This window comes from Gigantopelta aegis, chromosome 10, assembly GCF_016097555.1.
Source record: "Gigantopelta aegis isolate Gae_Host chromosome 10, Gae_host_genome, whole genome shotgun sequence".
Taxonomy (NCBI): Eukaryota; Metazoa; Mollusca; class Gastropoda; order Neomphalida; family Peltospiridae; genus Gigantopelta; species Gigantopelta aegis.
The window spans coordinates 42,548,050-42,569,435 of NC_054708.1; the positions used below are offsets into that span (position 1 = coordinate 42,548,050).

A 21,386-nucleotide genomic window follows, 5' to 3' on the forward strand; every position below is an offset into this window, starting at 1 on the left:
ATTGAAATAGCATAAATATCCAAAAACATACAAATTAGCTTACACTAATTAATACATGATCAAAATATATAACATTCTATTCAATGTGAATGACAAAACTAATGCTGTATTTTAGTATTTGTATTCATCCATCTTTGATGGGTTGTATTATGGCATGACCTTGTCTATCCATCCGACATCCATTGCATACATGTATCTTTCTTATTAATTGATCTAGTATCATCAAAACTTGCATGCTGCAGATGTACCTGGGAGTTCACACACCAATATCCCAAGCTGTACATGCATTGCATGTACAGCTTGGGATGTTGGTGTGTTCGGTACCATCACTAAGTCACCATGACCTTCGTTTCACACATTACTGTACATTAAAGGAAATCCTAGTCTGACCAATTTGGTGAGAGTTCAGACATTGTTAAATGACACTTGTAACCACTATTGACGCTATGTGATACTAGTTAATATTTTTCATTATTATTTTAAGTTAAAACAACAGATGCCAAGGGTAAAACATTGGTTGTGTACATCATAAACATAATAAAACAACACAATATAATTTAGGGTACTGGCTTCCACCACCCTCTCTGTCTTTCTGCATATATGTATAACCCACCACTAGAGCACATTGATTAATTAATTATTTGCTATTGGCTGTCTTGCCTTTGGTAATTCTGACTCGTGGTCATCAGAGGAAACCAGCTACCTCTTTTTATTAGCAACAAGGGATCTCGGGTGAGCACTCGACCAACTGAGCTAAATCCTGCCCACTACCAAAGTAATGACTACATCTGTAGAAGGTGAGGTCATTTAATATTTTTGATGGTGGTGATGATGATTGCTTTGATATTTGGATTGATATCAGTGTTAAGAATTGAAAGACTGCATTAGTAAACTTGTCCAGTCAAAATTTTGTGACAATGACGACATACTGTACTGATGGTGTACTTGTTGAAGGAAGGAAATAGTTTATTTAATGATGCACTCAACACAATTTATTTACAGTTATATGGTTAAGGACCACACAGATATTAGGGAGGAAACCTGCTGTCGCCACTTCATGGGCTACTCTTTTTCGATTAGCAGCAAGGGATCTTTTATATGCACCATCCCATACAGGATAGCACATACCACGGCCTTTGATGTACCAGTCATGGTGCACTGGCTGGAGCGAGAAATAGTCCAATGGGCCCACTGATGGGGATCAATCCCAAACTGAACGCACAACAAGCGATGCACTTTACCACTGGGCTACGTCCCACCCTTTGTACTTGTTGAAGTCAGACCTACAATGTATATAACACACTAGTTTACCCAGTACTTGATTTGTCTCACAACCAATTGTATATCAAAGGCTGTGGTATGTGCTCTGGTGTCTGAAGACAAATTGTCAAAATTATGAAATGTTTGAAATTGACATCCAATAGCCAATGATTAAATAATTACTCAAATGCTGTCCTGAAACAAATGAAACGTTTATTTATCTCACCCTAAGTAAAAATGTGTCAACAGACTGAGTCGACATAATTGACATCATTATGCTCTTAAGTGTTAGATCACCCGTTCCCAATCAGTGTTTCTTATCAGTTTCTAATAACTACTAAGTCGATTGTTTTTAGAAACAGTGACATAATTAAACATTTAAATCGCTAGCATTTGATTCCAAGTAAAATAATTATAGGATATAGAAATAGTTGGTCTTCCATGCTAGAAGAGGAAACGCAAATAAAGAAGAAGAAAAATGGCGACGTCCAGTAGACTAACTGAGAAAATAGTAAACAACAAAACTTTAATCTACATTTTATCACAAAGAATACAAAGACGAAGACTGGAAGATATAAAAAAGGCAACCAAAAAGAAACAGATAAATTTATCGGACAGTTTTTCGTATGTGACATGTTTTATATACCTCGTTATTTGTCCAAACTTGCACACTTTAATTTCAATTTGGAAGCTGTTCAGAACAGTGTTCTACAACTACATTTATTTCGTGGCACGAGTTCGACCCGTACCCCCTTTCAGTGGTTTGGATTAGTTTTAAGGTTAGGCTAATGGTTAGACATGGAATGGAATGGGAACTATTAACGTGCCCATATCCCGAAGGTTCAGGCACGCCCACCCCGGACTTGGCCTCTGACTTCGCCAGTGACCAATTCCGGGACAGGGGGAAGGGGGAAGGCGGAGAGTAAGTTTGAGGTGGCAAAAAATTAGACCGCTCATCCAAAGTTGAAGATGATTGGAGCAATTTAGACGGACTATTTACAAAAAAATAAACAAAGTTTTTTTGAGATAACGGCCAAAAAGTTTTAAAGTCTGGCTAAGTCCTTACTCAGGGAAGCGAAGGAGGTTGGTGAGGATGATGTCGTCACGGTGTCCCGATGAAGTTGGAGACGTCGAACTGCAGGATGAACTGCCAGTAGACAGAGCTTGCTATGGAGTGGTAGTCCTTCCCCGAGATACACACATGTAGTCTGACTTCAAGATCAATGTAGCGTTGGGTTGTCCATATCTGTCAGTAGCAAGCCCTGATGGTATATGCCTAGTTGACAGACAGTCACGCAGACGGCATTCCTTCCTTCTGCAGGCTCTGTGCAGAGCAAAGTCTCCCTCGGCACTGCTGGTTGGCAACGGCTGGTAAACTTCGTGCTTGGGCATGCTGATCACCTGATGGGTTACATCCTCGATGTTAGTCTTCACAAGCTGAGCATAGCGTGATGATAGCTTGCCAGACTGGAATGACCACTGCTCAGCTTGCTGAATATCTGGTACTGGTGGTTGTGACGGAGGGCCTGGCTTTGCTGGTTGGCCGCTCGGGTGAGTGGTTGCCTTCTGTTTGACAACGACCACTGATCAGGCCTGCGTATCGACAGCAGCACTCTTCCTCTGTGGAGGTGACGTCGCTGGAGTCGATGCTGAAGTGGGGGGGGGGGGGGGGAGAGAGAGCAGTTCCATCATTGTCTTGTTTAGGTCCGCCTCTGGTGAGTCCGTAGTCCGATCTAGCAACGCTGGTCCAGCCTGAGATGACTGGTGCTTGGGGAACTGCTTAATTGTAATAACATAAGCCCCCTCTGTAAAATGTCAAAATTCATTTCTGAAATTACAAGTAAATTCAGTAAACCATAGACAAACATCTTCAATATCATTTGATACTTTAAAAAAAAATACTGACTTGTAATAATCTTTCTGCTAGATATTTGAATGTCTTGTCACCATGTGTCTTCATTTTTAAAATGTGTATATAGATATTTTGATTTATGTTTGTATATATTCTACGAAGAACTGTTGTCATCTTGTCACTGTAAATAACTATTGTACAACAATTCCTCATAATAAATGCTGTCTTTTGACGGCCTGAGTGTACTGAAAGAGAAAAAAAAGAAGAAAAAAAAGTATTGTATCTGTGTTTTCGTCATTAGCCAAACACAGTTTGGGATGTTGATGGTATAGGGCAACTGCCCCAGTATTCAACCACTAAGAAAGAAAGGATCATGACATGTTCGTTTTATTGGCATTTGCTAAGATTTGTTTTCCTTCTATGGTGGTCCATAAATTCCATACTATTAATAATACACATCAAAAATAACACCAGTGAAATAAAGTTTAACCCTATCGTCACATATCCATATAGCCCAGTGCAAACATAGTCACTATTTGTATAGGGTGGGGTAAATTTGACAGACCTTCAAGGTTTTTTTTTTATTTGTTGATTATTATTCCTGTTATTCGAAACAATGTCCACTACACATTTCATGTTGAATAGATATTATTTTAAGATGTAATATGCACTTGAACATCAGTTAATCCTGACCAAATATAATCATATGCAGTGCATGTAATTTAATAAGGACAGGGGACTCGTTTGAATGCCCATAGAAATAGATTGATGTTGGGGTGGTCTAGTTGTCTTGTGTTTATTTCACTAGTAGCAGACGACATTGTCTTATGCAGCAGATGAGTAAAGTTCATTTTGAAAATTTGGAGATTCATGGATGTTTATGCATGTTAAAAAAATGTCTTACATAAAAGAGTTCTTTTAGTTACATGGTATTTTTAATTGTTTATACTTACCGCAAACTGGAAAATTGTAAACATTGCTTTATTCTTATAAATACTTCCGTCAACAAAAACTTCTGCATTTGGTGACACAGAATTGCTATCTAATGATAGCTCACCAAAATACATACCGCACCATAACATAATACATACCGCACCATAATATATACTGAGACAATATACTGTTCAGTTTAAACGGGTATGGAAATTAAATAAATACACTGGTCGAATACTGGGCCACTGCCCTATATATACAGATATAGTATGAAATATCCTACATGAACATTGTTTTTTGTAAATAATTTCAGTTTAATTTGCTGTAAGAAAAAAAGTGAAAGTGTTTTAAAAATAACACTATTTTTATGTATAATTTAGAAACCAATTGGCTCAGAAATAAATAAGTTGTAGTAAATACCACAGTAAGAAAATGACATTCCCTGATGGGAAGGACTATAGATAACATATATCTTCGCCTATAAGTCAAATGTTTTTCATCAAAATATTTTATAACGTGGTTGGGGGGGGGGGGGGGGGTTTCGACTGATAAAGGGGTCAAAAATTACACACAAAAATTGAGAATTTAGTGCTGTCAAAGAAAGATGAGTTGCACACGTCTCAGGAACATCGAACTGGCATAACACTGAAGAGTCTGCCTCAAATAATTAATGCATCTAATGCCATCAGTCATCTTCTAAAAATTCTTCAATATAGTTTATTTTTTTAACTAACAGGCCTAAATTATTTGTAATTTTTTTAGTAGCATATAGTTGAAGGTATAATGTTTACGTTTCGAAGCAAATATTGATAAATAATTTTGGCTGGGAGTCACCATTATGCAACTTTGAGATATAGTGGAAGCAATAGCGATCATGACTACTGAATAGAAAAACAGCAGATCAAGATAAATGTTTAGGTCTGAGATTTAGTATTTTGACATGTATGGATGGAGGTCCAGTAAATGTCAAAACGTTAACAAACATAGGCCTACCATAGTCAGGGTTTTATCAGCTATGTTTCTAGACTCCGATAATCGGCATCATTCCCCACCATTCACAAAGGATTATGTTGTTTTGTATTCCGAATTTTAGACTAAAACATTCCCAATATGAAGGTAGATATTCCTTTTATTTATTATTATATACAGATATATTTTGATATCAATATGTAACACTGTGTAACGCAAAATAGATATATTAATTTGAATAAATAAAAGTACATATTGTATATTATTATTATATACAGATAGATTTTGATATCAATATGTAACACTGTGTAACGCAAAATAGATATATTAATTTGAATAAATAAAAGTACATATTGTATATTATTATTATATACAGATAGATTTTGATATCAATATGTAACACTGTGTAACGCAAAATAGATATATTAATTTGAATAAATAAAAGTACATATTGTATATTATTATTATATACAGATAGATTTTGATATCAATATGTAACACTGTGTAACGCAAAATAGATATATTAATTTGAATAAATAAAAGTACATATTGTATATTATTATTATATACAGATATATTTTGATATCAATATGTAACACTGTGTAACGCAAAATAGATATATTAATTTGAATAAATAAAAGTACATATTGTATATTATTATTATATACAGATAGATTTTGATATCAATATGTAACACTGTGTAACGCAAAATAGATATATTAATTTGAATAAATAAAAGTACATATTGTATATTATTATTATATACAGATAGATTTTGATATCAATATGTAACACTGTGTAACGCAAAATAGATATATTAATTTGAATAAATAAAAGTACATATTGTATATTATTATTATATACAGATAGATTTTGATATCAATATGTAACACTGTGTAACGCAAAATAGATATATTAATTTGAATAAATAAAAGTACATATTGTATATTATTATTATATACAGATATATTTTGATATCAATATGTAACACTGTGTAACGCAAAATAGATATATTAATTTGAATAAATAAAAGTACATATTGTATATTATTATTATATACAGATATATTTTGATATCAATATGTAACACTGTGTAACGCAAAATAGATATATTAATTTGAATAAATAAAAGTACATATTGTATATTATTATTATATACAGATATATTTTGATATCAATATGTAACACTGTGTAACGCAAAATAGATATATTAATTTGAATAAATAAAAGTACATATTGTATATTATTATTATATACAGATATATTTTGATATCAATATGTAACACTGTGTAACGCAAAATAGATATATTAATTTGAATAAATAAAAGTACATATTGTATATTATTATTATATACAGATAGATTTTGATATCAATATGTAACACTGTGTAACGCAAAATAGATATATTAATTTGAATAAATAAAAGTACATATTGTATATTATTATTATATACAGATAGATTTTGATATCAATATGTAACACTGTGTAACGCAAAATAGATATATTAATTTGAATAAATAAAAGTACATATTGTATATTATTATTATATACAGATAGATTTTGATATCAATATGTAACACTGTGTAACGCAAAATAGATATATTAATTTGAATAAATAAAAGTACATATTGTATATTATTATTATATACAGATAGATTTTGATATCAATATGTAACACTGTGTAACGCAAAATAGATATATTAATTTGAATAAATAAAAGTACATATTGTATATTATTATTATATACAGATAGATTTTGATATCAATATGTAACACTGTGTAACGCAAAATAGATATATTAATTTGAATAAATAAAAGTACATATTGTATATTATTATTATATACAGATAGATTTTGATATCAATATGTAACACTGTGTAACGCAAAATAGATATATTAATTTGAATAAATAAAAGTACATATTGTATATTATTATTATATACAGATAGATTTTGATATCAATATGTAACACTGTGTAACGCAAAATAGATATATTAATTTGAATAAATAAAAGTACATATTGTATATTATTATTATATACAGATAGATTTTGATATCAATATGTAACACTGTGTAACGCAAAATAGATATATTAATTTGAATAAATAAAAGTACATATTGTATATTATTATTATATACAGATAGATTTTGATATCAATATGTAACACTGTGTAACGCAAAATAGATATATTAATTTGAATAAATAAAAGTACATATTGTATATTATTATTATATACAGATAGATTTTGATATCAATATGTAACACTGTGTAACGCAAAATAGATATATTAATTTGAATAAATAAAAGTACATATTGTATATTATTATTATATACAGATAGATTTTGATATCAATATGTAACACTGTGTAACGCAAAATAGATATATTAATTTGAATAAATAAAAGTACATATTGTATATTATTATTATATACAGATATATTTTGATATCAATATGTAACACTGTGTAACGCAAAATAGATATATTAATTTGAATAAATAAAAGTACATATTGTATATTATTATTATATACAGATAGATTTTGATATCAATATGTAACACTGTGTAACGCAAAATAGATATATTAATTTGAATAAATAAAAGTACATATTGTATATTATTATTATATACAGATAGATTTTGATATCAATATGTAACACTGTGTAACGCAAAATAGATATATTAATTTGAATAAATAAAAGTACATATTGTATATTATTATTATATACAGATATATTTTGATATCAATATGTAACACTGTGTAATGCAAAATAGATATATTAATTTGAATAAATAAAAGTACATATTGTATATTATTACTCTTTTAAAATCTAACTTGGTTTAATAAGTTGAAAATTCCCTCTTTTGTTTTGTAAAACCGCTAAAATTCCTAAAGTCAAAGCCACGAGTGTCGAGTCAAATTTTAGAAATAAGACCCTGATAGTCATTTACATTGGTGAACTAAACAGAGCAACTGTGTTGAAAGTCTTTACCCCATTATTATGTGTATTTGGCTTCCTGTTTCTTGTTTTAACAAAGTTTGGAAATAATTAAAAAAAGATTTTTAATCCAAGTTGTCAAAAATAAATTATTCCCATATCAACATATGTTTCCGTTTGAAATATGTTTTAGAGATAAAAGATACATGTATGGTATAGCTTGGTTACATATTGTGTTAAGAAATGAATATATATATATATTTTCTGAGATAGAAATTCAAATGTTCTATAGAAAAATGTCCCCCGTCCCCCCCCCCCCCCCCCCCCCCCCCCAATCCCAACATATGCCTTTGAAGTTATTTGGAATAAAACCAGAATAGCTGATTACTAAATTGGTAAATGGGGAAACAACATGAATGCCAATGGAATGAAATGCTTATCTTTGGGAATTTCTAGTCAGACAGATACATGTATATGGTAAGTAGGATCTGTACATGTAAAATTCACAACTGTTGTTCTTATAGATCTAATGTGACACATGTTGTCACAGAGAGTGACAATATGCAGCAAGTGATTCGCTGGCTTGACCTTGATTCTGATGCAGATCTGCATGACGTTGAGGTTGTGACGTTGACATGGCTCACAGACTCTCTGAAGGCTGGCAAACCTGTCACAGTTGAAGCCAAGCACAGAGTGAACCAAGACTCGGAAGAGGTACATTTGTTAGTCAGTTCATTATCTTCCTTGTTGCCACCACTTGCCAAATTCACCAATTGCAAATTTACTAAAATATTTTATGTAATTTATATTTTGTTGGCTAGCAACTGTTGAAAATGTTGAGGTGTCATTAATCTAGGATTCTTGTCCATTGTTATAATTTAAACCAATATTTACAGTTGTTTGTTTCACTTCTATATGTATGTGAAGTGTACAAATATACAATTATTTCACTGCTTCCTAGAAGTGTTTTCTGGACTTTGTCTTGTATGGAAAATAAAATTTGTTTTGTTTAATAACACCACTATAGCACATTGATTTAATAATCATTGGTTAATGGATGTAAAACATTTGGTGAGTGTAACTTATTAGACAAAACTAGCCACATTTTCCCCATTAGTAGAAATTTAAGGGATCTTTTATATGGACTTTTCTACAGGCAGGACAACACATACCACATCCTTTGATATACCAGTCGTGGCACAATTGTTGGGACAGGGGAAAACCCATTCAGAGAATCTACCAATGTTATTTGATCTTATGACACAAGCATTAAAGACAAGCACTCCACCAACTGAGGTAGATCTCACCCTGTATGGAAATGTGACTTTCACATTGCAATGATGGTTTCTTAATATTTTAGAAATAATTTCCAAAAATAGGTAATAATTAAACATTTTAAGATACTTAATGAATTTTATGCACTCCCCCCCCCCCCCCCCCACCACCACCACCAAAACCCCTCCATTACTAACAACAACAACTCCCTACATACACATGTACATGTAGATCTATACATGTAATAATTTGATATCATGTTTTGTTTTCACTATTTAAAGTCGGTTGATGAAGAACATTCTAGTTCATCAAATGAGCCAGTGGTTGCTGACTGGGCGTGCCAGAGAGTCACATTACTGCGTCACCACAACCACCAGTTTGTAGTAAGCTTTTCCAAAATTAAATATTTTCTCTTCGTGTAATAGTAAAGTAATACTGTTTGGTAAGGAGCCATTGACAGTTATCAATGTTATCACAAGTATATAAACTGTACACTCAATGAGAGGTGCTTAATACTAACCATATACTGTTAATAAAAAACAAATCTTTAAAAATATTTCTTGCAAAATAAAGATTTATATTTATTAGAGGGTAAAGGGGTACAAAAAAAGAAGAATACTCATGTTTGCTTGTGGAAATGCTGACAGTTGTCAATGGACCTTAAGACTAAGAACAACTACAGTAATGATTTTATGTGATTACTTGGAAAAACTATTTGGTCGGCATCGACTATCAGTGACATACATGAAGATCATTAATGACATTTTATTTTAATTGTCTATTGATTTGTTATGTCACTGTCACATTGTCAGTATCTAAATATGATGATAATTTGCCTTCTCTGCATTGTGTATTCAACTGACGGAAATATACATGTACATGTATTTGTTTTTCATCATTCAGGAATACAAAATTCTATGATAATCATTAAGAATAGATATTACCACACAAGTAGTATATGTATTATGTTTTGACCAATTTTTAATGACACATATTACTTATTTTCTAATTTTATTTTTTTAATATTATTTTTTCATTCAGAAATACAAAATACATGTACTATAATAATCGTGTAGAAAATGTATTTTAGCACAACCAGTATATGTTTTGACCAAATTTTAAATACACATATTACATATTTTCTAATGTTATTTTTTCAGTACAAAATACTATAGTAATCATGTAGAAAATGTATTTCCACACAACTAGCATTTTGTTTTAACCAACTTTTTAAATGTTACTTATTAGTTTTGAGGTTGTCTGATATTAACACCAGAATCTTCTAGGTACATGTTTTTAAAATGCATGTTGTTCTGCCTAGGATGCACTGGAAATTCTACAGAAATATGCCGAGATGCGAGACGTGAACCAGGATTACTCGAGAGCGCTGGCGTTCCGACGTGCGTCCTGCGTTCTCAAGAGTCTGCCGTTTACGGTGACCAGCGTCTCCCAGATAGAGAACATCAAAGATATGGGAGCGCACAGCCTCAGAGTGATACAGGTAAACCAACAACAATGAAAGATCACTCACAAAACGCTGCTAGTTTCCAGCTTCAGACATCCAAATAAGAGGTGGGATGTGGCCCGGTGGTAAAGCACTCACTTGATGTGCTGTCGGTCTGTGATTGATTCTTGTCAGTGGGCCATTTGGGCTATTTCTCGTTCCAGCCAGTGCACCACAACTGGTATATCAAAGGCCATGGTATGTGCTATCCTGTTTGTGGGATGGTGCATATAAACGATTCTCTACCAATGGAAAAATGTAGCAGGTTTTCTCTCTGACTAATGTCAATTAATAAATCAGTGTGCTCTAGTGGTGTCATTAAACAAGACAAACTTTAACATCCAAATAGTTGAGAACAGTACTTCATTCTCAACATTTGTTTTTGGACAAAAAAACCAACAACCACCAGCAAAATTTGTGATGAATTGTGTGCTGTTTAAATATTATTTACACAAACAAGTATAAAGTCAACTTTATAATTCTATCTGATCTCTTTGGAATATAAACCTCTGTCTTTTTAATAAATATATGTTTGATAAAACAGTAATTAAGCATTAATAGAAATTTGTATAAATGAATTTTTGATTTTGATTACCTGACTTGATTAACTAATACTGAAATGTACAGGCGCATATAGAGAGGGGATTTTTCAGAGTTAAACAAAAACACCCCTCCGCAATCAAAGCAAATGTATTTTCATGGAACATGACCAGAACACCCCTAGAAATGTTGCTTGCTACTGTGTAAAACCCTGCATACATGCCTAATGAGTTATGCATTACAGTATATATTTATATGGTGTTAACAGGAAATATTAAACAGTGGTGTCTGCCAAGAGGTGGAGACTATCAAGAAAGATGACTGGTTCCAGAAGATGAAGGCAAGTGATCTAATGAATTACAGATATACAAGTACGCTTTAAAACTCACTGTGAGTATGATGATACTGGTTCAGTGATGAAGACACAGGGAATATTTGGTTTTAAAAATTTGTATTATCAAGTTGTTGAATGTTGATTAGCAACAACTATTGAACATTTAACATTGTGTAACGATCTTACAAACCTCTGTAGAGAATCGTTATGCGATACTGAAGTTAACAAAATGTTCCCAGAAGACACCATACTCTCAGTGCAATAACACCATTTTGATCTATCTTTGCTTAAACTTACATTTTATTAAATCTTTTAAGACTTGTCATGTGGCAAAATATAAATATTAATTAAATATCACAAATGTGCATTATTTCATGTGCATGTGAAACTTCAGTCTTCTATAGAATGTTAATGATTGGAGAAGCTGTCAACTGCACTGTATTTATGGTGGTTAAGGGCTTTTGTGATCATTAATAAACATTATTTTCAGTTTTTACACACGTCTGTGTTATGAGTTAAATAAAACATTTGACAGTTATATTATTTCTCTCTTTCCTGTTCTTCAGTAAAATAGTGGAACAGTTTCATAAATTTTGTTCAGCAAACAAGCTTTCACAATAATGTCTGATTCATATGCACTGTTTTGTTTGTTGGCAAGTTCATATAAAATACAAATGTTTTACTAACCAGGAGTAGCTATAAGTTATGTTGCCACTGAAAATGTTCTCATTATCTAGACCAGGTGTTACAGTTGTAATAATTATATTGGACCCATTCCCATTTCGTCTTTCACTTTCATTTACATTATTTTAAAAATAAAACTTAACCTGACCTCTCACTAACTGCATACTTATACAATTAGTGAAATGTCAGGTTAAGTATAACGAAAAGAGAAATTGCTTTTTTTTTCCAATTTGTTGTGCTTGCATTTCTGTATAGTAAATTCATTTTGAAAGCAACACTACTGTCCCACCCACTCTCATGTGAAAACCCCCACACATTTTGCCTTTTCCTGTTTTTCAAAAACACTATCTGACCATAACATGTTTTAAATATAAACACTACATGTATATGAATAAAGAGATTTGGGATTACCTTTGGCCAAATTATTTTAAATTTTGTTTGGAGCGTTGACTAAAATAATAATTTCTTTTCAACATCACCTGTCCTCATAACTAGTTATGAGGACAGGCGATGTATCTATGAAAGAGAAAACACCTCAAATTTTCTCCAATTTGAACAATTTGTAATTAGGGGAAGTCCTCAGTAGCTGGATAACTTGTGCCAAATCCTTTTGGATATTAAATGCATGTAACAAAAGATGATTCAATGAAAGCCGTTCCTGTATACTGTTTGGTTTCAGATGTTCACCAGTGTTTTTGGCGTGGGGCCTTCAACAGCCAAGAAGTGGATTGAGCGTGGCTGGACCTCTGTACGGGATGCTCAACAGAGCGACAACATCAGCAGTGACTGGAGACTTATATGGGGTACCTAACAGTGATTACATTTTATGGAGATCAGAGCCAGTTACACAACTGTCACATGTATGTTGTAGCATCTCTGTATTACAGATGATAAAAAAAGCTTATTTTAAAATGACCTATAGTCTTTCCCACAGGGAATGCTTTTTTCATACTATCGAATTTACTGCATATTATTTATTTTTGAGCCTATTGTTTTCTAAATTGCACACAAAAATAGTATTTTTTTTTACGTCAAACCAAACTGAAATCATTTACAAAAACCCCACATTTTTGTAGGAAGATGGGACAGACTATAGAGCACTTTACAATTAAAAAAGGTTAACAGTACATTTTCCTGGCCTCATTAATTTTTACAATTATTATTTAGTTACGTTTTATTGCCTTTACCTTTAATAAATTTAAAAATGTTTATTATTATTATTCCAAGATCAATGACAATGCCCCTTTAAATACACAAATGTAGCTTGTGGCACCATTTTGTTAAAAATGACTCATTATTTATATATATGACTTTCAAAATCATTTTGAATGATATATAACATTGCAGTGTACATTCTGAAAGACGCCATGATGAAAGGTCATCTGGACAAGATATGTCACTGGTTCGTGTCAGATCTACCAATGGAGATTTTCAAGGCGCGTTGGAGACTGAGATCTGGCTCCGTATTCATAAACATACTTAAGTCAAAGTATGATACTTACATACATACTCTGCGAGATCTGATTGTTACTTTATGTGCGATTTTTCACTTTAATCCGATGATTACAGTAGCTTCCATTTTGCTGCAGGTTTGGCGTTCCACTCTGATCTGATGAAGCCAGTACTCGCAACAGAGGCTGATGTGTTTACATGCATTGTGAGAGAAGAGACCGATAGACTCCTACCAGGTGCAATAGTCGAGCTGACAGGTGGATTCAGGAGGTTTGTAACTTCCTTTGTAAATCCACATGGTTGAAGCTAAATGATGTAGTAACTGTATAGTAATAGTTTTGATACTTGTGTTGCAATGGCATGCAGCTCTGTGACAGCACAGCTATATAGGACATGCCAATAATTCGTCACAAGACCTAAAACTAACGTCAAAGTAAATTAATCCAAAAGTTAAAAAATGAATTCTGCAGCTCACATTATCGTGTTAATTAGCCTCTCTTCAGAATTGGCAGTCTAGTTGTTTACCCAGCATATCGTGCTTGAGGTGTAACTGGATGATACTAGCATCGTAATGTGTAATATCATTATTGTCATTGTTGTCATATTACTCATAATCATCATTGTGATCATCATTTTCATGTTAATTGTCCATTTGTCATCCATTTACTTTTAACACCCAGGAGTTGATACATGTATTTGGGTGTTCTTTTATGGTCCATTCATTAGTTCATTTGTTTGTTTGTTCATTCATTCATTCATTCATTCATTCATTCATTCATTCATTCATTCTCAGTCAATAGGTCATTTGTCTGAAGTGCCCTTCCGACTGGTGTATCAAAGGTCATGGTACATGTATGTACTGTCTATATCTCTCGCTGCTAATGCAAAAATATAGCAGGTTTAAATCAATATGCTTTTGTCTTATCGTTATATAAAACTTTAACTTTTATGTGTTTTTGGTTGTTGTATTTAGGAAAAAACAATCAGGCCATGATGTTGATATTCTGATCACACACCCAGATGAGGGTAAAGAGACTGGTCTTCTCAAACAGCTGCTGGAGAGACTGGAGCGGCGTGGTCTCGTTCTGTGTGGAAACCTCGAAAAGTCTACCTACACGGACGATGTCCTTGTCCGAGACTTCAAACTCAGCATGAGGGGTCAACTCGATCACTTCGAGAAATGGCTGGGCATCTGTAAGTTCCATAACTCATTCCAGCACGGAGGTGGAAAAGATTCAACGACAGCTGAATGTGTTAATAGAAATGCATCTGAGGATCGCATGCCGTGTTTTCATGCCAGTCTTGATGACAAGGATGACTATGAACCTAAGGCGAAACTGAAAAAAATGGCAGCTGAGAACCTAACCCCGAAACATATTGCAGACAGTGACCGAGGTTGGACAGCCAGAAGAGTTGATTTGATTATCTGCCCTTTCAGCCAGTACTGGTATGCTTTGGTTGGATGGACGGGAAGTAAACACTTCAATAGAGACCTTCGACTGTATGCCCAGAGAGTGCACAACATGAAACTCACCAGCCATGGGCTGTACAGTCAAGCCAAGGTAAATGTTTGTTATCTTTGTTGTCAGGCTCAGAGAGTTCACAACATGAAACTCACCAGCCATGGGCTGGACAGTCAAGCCAAGGTAAATGTTTGTTATCTTTGTTGTCGGGGTCAGAGAGTTCACAACATGAAACTCACCAGCCATGGGCTGGACAGTCAAGCCAAGGTAAATGTTTGTTATCTTTGTTGTTGGGGTCAGAGAATTCACAACATGAAACTCACCAGCCATGGGCTGTACAGTCAAGCCGAGGTAAATGTTTGTTATCTTTGTTGTCGGGCTCACCGAGTTCACAACATGAAACTCGCCAGCCATGGGCTGTACAGTCAAGCCAAGGTAACTGTTTGTTATCTTTGTTGTCGGGCTCAGAGAGTCCACAACATGAAACTCACCAGCCATGGGCTGTACAGTCAAGCCAAGGTAAATATTTGTTATCTTTGTTGTCCACCTCGTAATCTCCAGGCGAGTGATAAATCACTCACCTCATAAGCTCCAGGCGATAAATCCATCACCTCATAAAGTCTTGGAAACCTGCTACATTTTGCATTAGTAACGAGGGATCTTTTATATACACCATCCCACAGAGATAATATAGCACATACCACAACCTTTGAAATAACAGTCATGGTGCACTGGATGGAATGAGAAAAATCCCAATAGTCCTTCCGATGGGGATCGATCCCAGACTGACCATTCTTCAGATCAGTTCTTTACGGTAAAAATACCACTGACCCTGTATGTTTTGTGTACTTGTGCAAATTACTGTGAATGGCTCCAAACTTAAATACTTCAAGGATAATAATCTATAATTTTCATTCATCACTGAAAGTAAAAGCTTTTTTTAAATGATAAAATTTCTGTTACATATCATTACAATTATAACATCATCCCATTGGTCCAAACATAGCAGTGGGAGTTTGTTCATATCTTGATGAATGTCAAAATTACGTTGTCGGGGAACGTCATACCTGATGACGTCATTTTATATTGGTAATTTGTCTTACTGAGCGTTATTGTTTTAACCAAAATAATAATTGAAAATAGAATCTGAAATTTTAATGCTATTATTAGTAAGTATGTTTCAAATTTAATTATAAATATTGTCTGCTATTTCTTTTATAAAGTAAAGTGTGTTTTATTTAACGACGCCACTAGAGCACATTGATTTTTTCATCTTATCATTGGCTATTGAATGTCAAACATATGGTCATTCTGACACTGTTTTTTAGAGGAAACACGCTGTCGCCACATAGGCTACTCTTTTACAACAGGCAGCAAGGGATCTTTTATTTGCGCTTCCCACAGACAGGATAACACAAACCATGGAATTTGTTGAACCAGTTATGGATCACTGGTTGGTGCAAGTGGTTTACACCTACCTATTGAGCCTTGCGGAGCACTCACTCAGGGTTTGGAGTCGGTATCTGGATTAAAAATCCCATGCCTCGACTGGGATCCGAACCCAGTACCTACCAGCCTGTAGACCGATGGCCTAACCACTACGCCACCGAGGCCGGTATAATGGCAGGAATTCAGTATTATTTGGTCTCTTCAATATCCTGAACATTCGAAGTTTTACACGGTGAGGAAAGCATCTTGGGAATACAAAGACCGATGGCCTAACCACGATGCCACTGAGGCTGGTACTATTTCTTTTATGTTCATCTGGGTATGAACAGAAAAAATAATCCATAAACTTATCCGAGAATGGCTTCGCCGATTCATACAGTTTGCGGATTATTTGTTATGTTCATACCCCGATGAACGTAAAAGAAATAACAGACAATCGTTAATTAAATGACATTTTATTTATGTAACATATAATATGTACATTATGTACTGTAATATTTTTTAAAGCAAAATTCTGTTACTAATATGTTGTTATTTATTTTTTTGTAGGGAAAAATCATTGCAGCAAATAGTGAAAAAGATGTTTTTGACAACCTGACCATTCCTTACAGAGAGCCATATGAAAGAAATTGTTGAGTTTATTTAATGCAATGTGGTCTACACTTACCGGATACAAATAGTATATCACAGATGTATTAGAACAATAAAAAAAAATACACCCAGTGTCATTATTATAACATAATGTGATCTCATGGTTCCCACAGACCTTGAAAAGTCCTTGAATTTCAGGGTAGTCCTTTAAAAGTCCTTAATATTCGTAAATATTAAATTTATGCTTAAAAAGTCCTTGAATTTTGTCACTAAGTGCTTGAATTTTACAAAAACATCCTTAAATTAAAAAATTAAGATCCACTGGAAAAACAATTAAACAGAAAACACTTTTTGTTGATTTTTTGCTAAACTTTTAAACCTGTTACCGGACATTTTTCACTGGATATCAGATTATTACACACACGGAAGTGGCGAGATGCTGTAACTGCGCATGTGTTGGCGTCTGTTGAATCTGAAAAATTAGTCACAAGTGTGTCTATAATTTGAAGTGGGAAACTAACCCACTTTACTCTGAATGGTTACAGTCATATAAGAATGACAAACGGAAGGCAACGTGTGTTTTGTGTGACAAAGTGTTACATTTGTAACATAAGCAAACTCCCTCGGATGTACAGCCAAAGACAAAACTCAGAGTTGGCAAAATTAGAGACCAAATTAGGTGCTCAATTGGAAACACTCAAGAAAATATACACTGACATGTGTACACAATTGCAGTACTTTGGAAACATATTTAATTAGATATATTGAACTGTTAGAAATACAGTAAACACTTCGACACTGGATGCTACTAAAGTACTAATCAAAATTATACCCAGTTGATTTTCCAATCTTATATATTAGTTATGAAAATCCCTGGAGTAAAAACCATAAAAATGTGTCAGTATTATCATGACCTGTTATGGTATTCAAACAACTGGTACAAAAAATTACAATAAATGACCTGTTATAGATAGAAATATGAGATGTATTTACAATTTTACTGCAAAACATATGTAATTTGAAACAGACTATAATACCCAGTTTTATATTGAACACACCTGAGATCACCCCTCTGCTTAGCTTAATACTTGTAATTTCACCTGTCAGCTTTAATCAATATCAATCTGGGTGTTATAGTCCGTTCCAAATTACATATGTTTTGCAGTAAAATTGTAAATACATCTCATATTTCTATCTATAACAGGTCATTTATTGTCATTTTTTCTATCGGTTGTTTGAATACCATAACAGGTCATGATAATACTGACACATTTTTATGGTTTTTATTCCAGGGATTTTCATAACTAATATATAACACTGGAAAATCACCTGGGTATAATTTTGATTAGTACTTTAGTGTATACAGGTAATACTATTTAGTGGTTTAGGCTGGTATTACAGTCAATGTCATAGATGCTTATGGGTTGCATTTAATTGATTACTGTATAGGTGTACTTGAAAAATAGTCCTTGAAAACAATCTGTTTAAGCCTGTATGAACCATGGATCTGGAGATATATACATTTGCATTAATTTTGTAAACATAATTTGCTTTATAAAACTTGCATAAATGTAGCATTTTGGTTTTGTCATTTATATAATTTTAAAAGATATGTCTGAAAGCAATCCACATGTTTTACTGATAGTACAAGATGTAAAAATAATGGAAACAAAGCATTATTTTCTGGAGGCATGAAAGCACTTAGAGAAAGATAACTTTTACTACAGTTATATATGTACAGTAAAACCTCTCTATAACGGACACCCATGAGATCCAAGTAAAAAATGTGGTTGTAAGGGTATCCGGTTTAGAGAGGCTCTGTTCATAACTGATATTTACAAAGGGACACTGAAAAATGTCCAGATTTGAGGGAATTCCAGTTTACTGAGGGTCTTGATTAAAGGGGTTTCACTGTATATTAATATACACATATTATAGATTATGTTGTTTTCATCATTTTGTTTGTATGTGCAAGCCTGTTTGTGTGTGTGTGTGTGTGTGTGTTGTGTGTGTGAATGCATGTCCGTTCTGTGTGTGTGTGTTTGTTGTGTGTGTGTGTGAAAGCATGTCCGTTCTGTGTATGTGTGTTTGTTGTTTGTGTGTGTGAATGCATGTCCGTTCTGTGTATGTGTGTTTGTTGTTTGTGTGTGTGAATGCTTGTCCGTTCTGTGTATGTGTGTTTGTTGTGTGTGTGTGTGAATGCATGTCCGTTCTGTGTATGTGTGTTTGTTGTTTGTGTGTGTGAATGCATGTCCGTTCTGTGTGTGTGTGTTTGTTGTTTGTGTGTGTGAATGCATGTCCGTTCTGTGTATGTGTGTTTGTTGTTTGTGTGTGTGAATGCATGTCCGTTCTGTGTGTGTGTGTGTTTGTTGTGTGTGAATGCATGTCCGTTCTGTGTATGTGTGTTTGTTGTTTGTGTGTGTGAATGCATGTCCGTTCTGTGTATGTGTGTTGTTTGTGTGTGTGTGTGAATGCATGTCCGTTCTGTGTGTGTGTGTGTGTTTGTTGTGTGTGAATGCATGTCCGTTCTGTGTATGTGTGTTGTTTGTTTGTGTGTGTGTGTGTGTGTGTGTTTGTTGTGTGTGAATGCATGTCCGTTCTGTGTATGTGTGTTGTTTGTGTGTGTGTGTGAATGCATGTCCGTTCTGTGTATGTGTGTTGTTTGTTTGTGTGTGTGTGTGTGTGTGTGTGTGTTTGTTGTGTGTGTGAATGCATGTCCGTTCTGTGTATGTGTGTTGTTTGTGTGTGTGTGTGAATGCATGTCCGTTCTGTGTATGTGTGTTGTTTGTGTGTGTGTGTGTGTGTGTGTGTGTTGTGTGTGTGAATGCATGTCCGTTCTGTGTATGTGTGTTGTTTGTGTGTGTGTGTGAATGCATGTCCGTTCTGTGTGTGTGTGTGTTTGTTGTGTGTGAATGCATGTCCGTTCTGTGTATGTGTGTTGTTTGTGTGTGTGTGTGTGTGTGTGTTTGTTGTGTGTGAATGCATGTCCGTTCTGTGTATGTGTGTTGTTTGTGTGTGTGTGTGAATGCATGTCCGTTCTGTGTGTGTGTGTGTTTGTGTGTGTGAATGCATGTCCGTTCTGTGTATGTGTGTTGTTTGTGTGTGTGTGTGAATGCATGTCCGTTCTGTGTGTGTGTGTGTGTGTTTGTTGTGTGTGAATGCATGTCCGTTCTGTGTATGTGTGTTGTTTGTTTGTGTGTGTGAATGCATGTCCGTTCTGTGTGTGTGTGTGTGTGTGTGTGTGGTCAATACATTTTACATCTTGCTTTTAATATATGTATGTAGAATAAAACGTGCTTTTAATACATATTTATTCCATTGAAAAACCACATGCACAATAATTTATAAAGTCTTTATTATTAACTATGAAATTATGTTTTATATATACATTTTGTTCAATATATATTTTCCCCATTGTTATTGTTATATGAGTAAACCTTTCATTAAAATTATTTCTTTTGGGTTTTTGTTTTGTATTACAAATAATTATCAAGACTCATGGCCTGCAACAGGGGAGACAATAGGCAGTAACTGCCACAGGTACCCCTAAACAGAAACCAAGTACTATAACATAACTATAGCATGCTCGGCGTTATTGGTTGTGGGTACCTGTGGTAACTGCCACCACAGAAATATCTTAGCGATGCAGGCATATTGTTTTCTTCCCCTTCCACGATAAATCCAATTTGAAATTACATGAAGATAACTTGTGGCTCTGGTAGAGCACTAATCTCTCATGCAATTCTCCCCAACAACAGTTTGAAATCATGTTAACATAACTTGCTAAAATAATATATCGCTAGTAAAAACTGAACAATAAATTTACTGACCCTAATTAATTTTGTTTAGTATTTAAAACCCCCCCACCTTTTTGATACAATGGTCGTAAGAATGGATTGCCCACAAAACCTGTTGCTGCCACTTGCTACTTCTATTGAAAAACGTTAAGAGATGCATTTCCATAACAGGGGAACACATACTATGGCCCTAGATCAAGTGTCGAGTGACACTAGCAGGGCCGTAGCTAGGATGTTTTGTTTGTGGGGGGGGGGGGGGGGGGGAGTGAGTAGTTAATAGTCTAAAACTTCTTAAACAGTTGAGAAGATAATTTTCTTTAAGTTTCTATAATGCTTTCCGGACTGTT

The 21,386-nt window shown here is 34.0% G+C and overlaps 1 protein-coding gene across 2 annotated transcripts; it reads left to right on the forward strand.

Annotated features, from left to right (window-relative positions):
- Positions 1 to 1,206: 1,206 nt before the first annotated feature.
- On the forward strand, positions 1,207 to 18,090 carry LOC121383328 (DNA-directed DNA/RNA polymerase mu-like). 2 transcript variants are annotated; one of them, XM_041513285.1, is made up of 9 exons: positions 1,207 to 1,884; positions 8,475 to 8,664; positions 9,507 to 9,608; positions 10,547 to 10,726; positions 11,538 to 11,609; positions 12,967 to 13,090; positions 13,877 to 14,009; positions 14,713 to 15,637; positions 17,201 to 18,090. In XM_041513285.1, exons 1-9 carry the CDS (start codon positions 1,739 to 1,741, stop codon positions 17,285 to 17,287), a joined length of 1,959 nt encoding a protein of 652 aa, XP_041369219.1. In that variant the 5' UTR covers positions 1,207 to 1,738; the 3' UTR covers positions 17,288 to 18,090. The 2 variants fall into 2 exon arrangements, with proteins under 2 accessions (XP_041369219.1, XP_041369220.1); XM_041513286.1 differs by having other exon boundaries at positions 14,713 to 15,301.
- Positions 18,091 to 21,386: the final 3,296 nt, after the last annotated feature.

Excerpts from the sequence above, each read along its gene's own strand:
- LOC121383328 (XM_041513285.1), top strand. The coding sequence starts at position 1,739 with ATGGCGACGTCCAGTAGACTAACTGAGAAAATAGTAAACAACAAAACT. Across the intron at positions 9,609-10,546 it reads ACCACAACCACCAGTTTGTA|GATGCACTGGAAATTCTACA; the intron begins GTAAGCTTTTCC and ends TGTTCTGCCTAG. Across the intron at positions 15,638-17,200 it reads GGCTGTACAGTCAAGCCAAG|GGAAAAATCATTGCAGCAAA; the intron begins GTAACTGTTTGT and ends ATTTTTTTGTAG.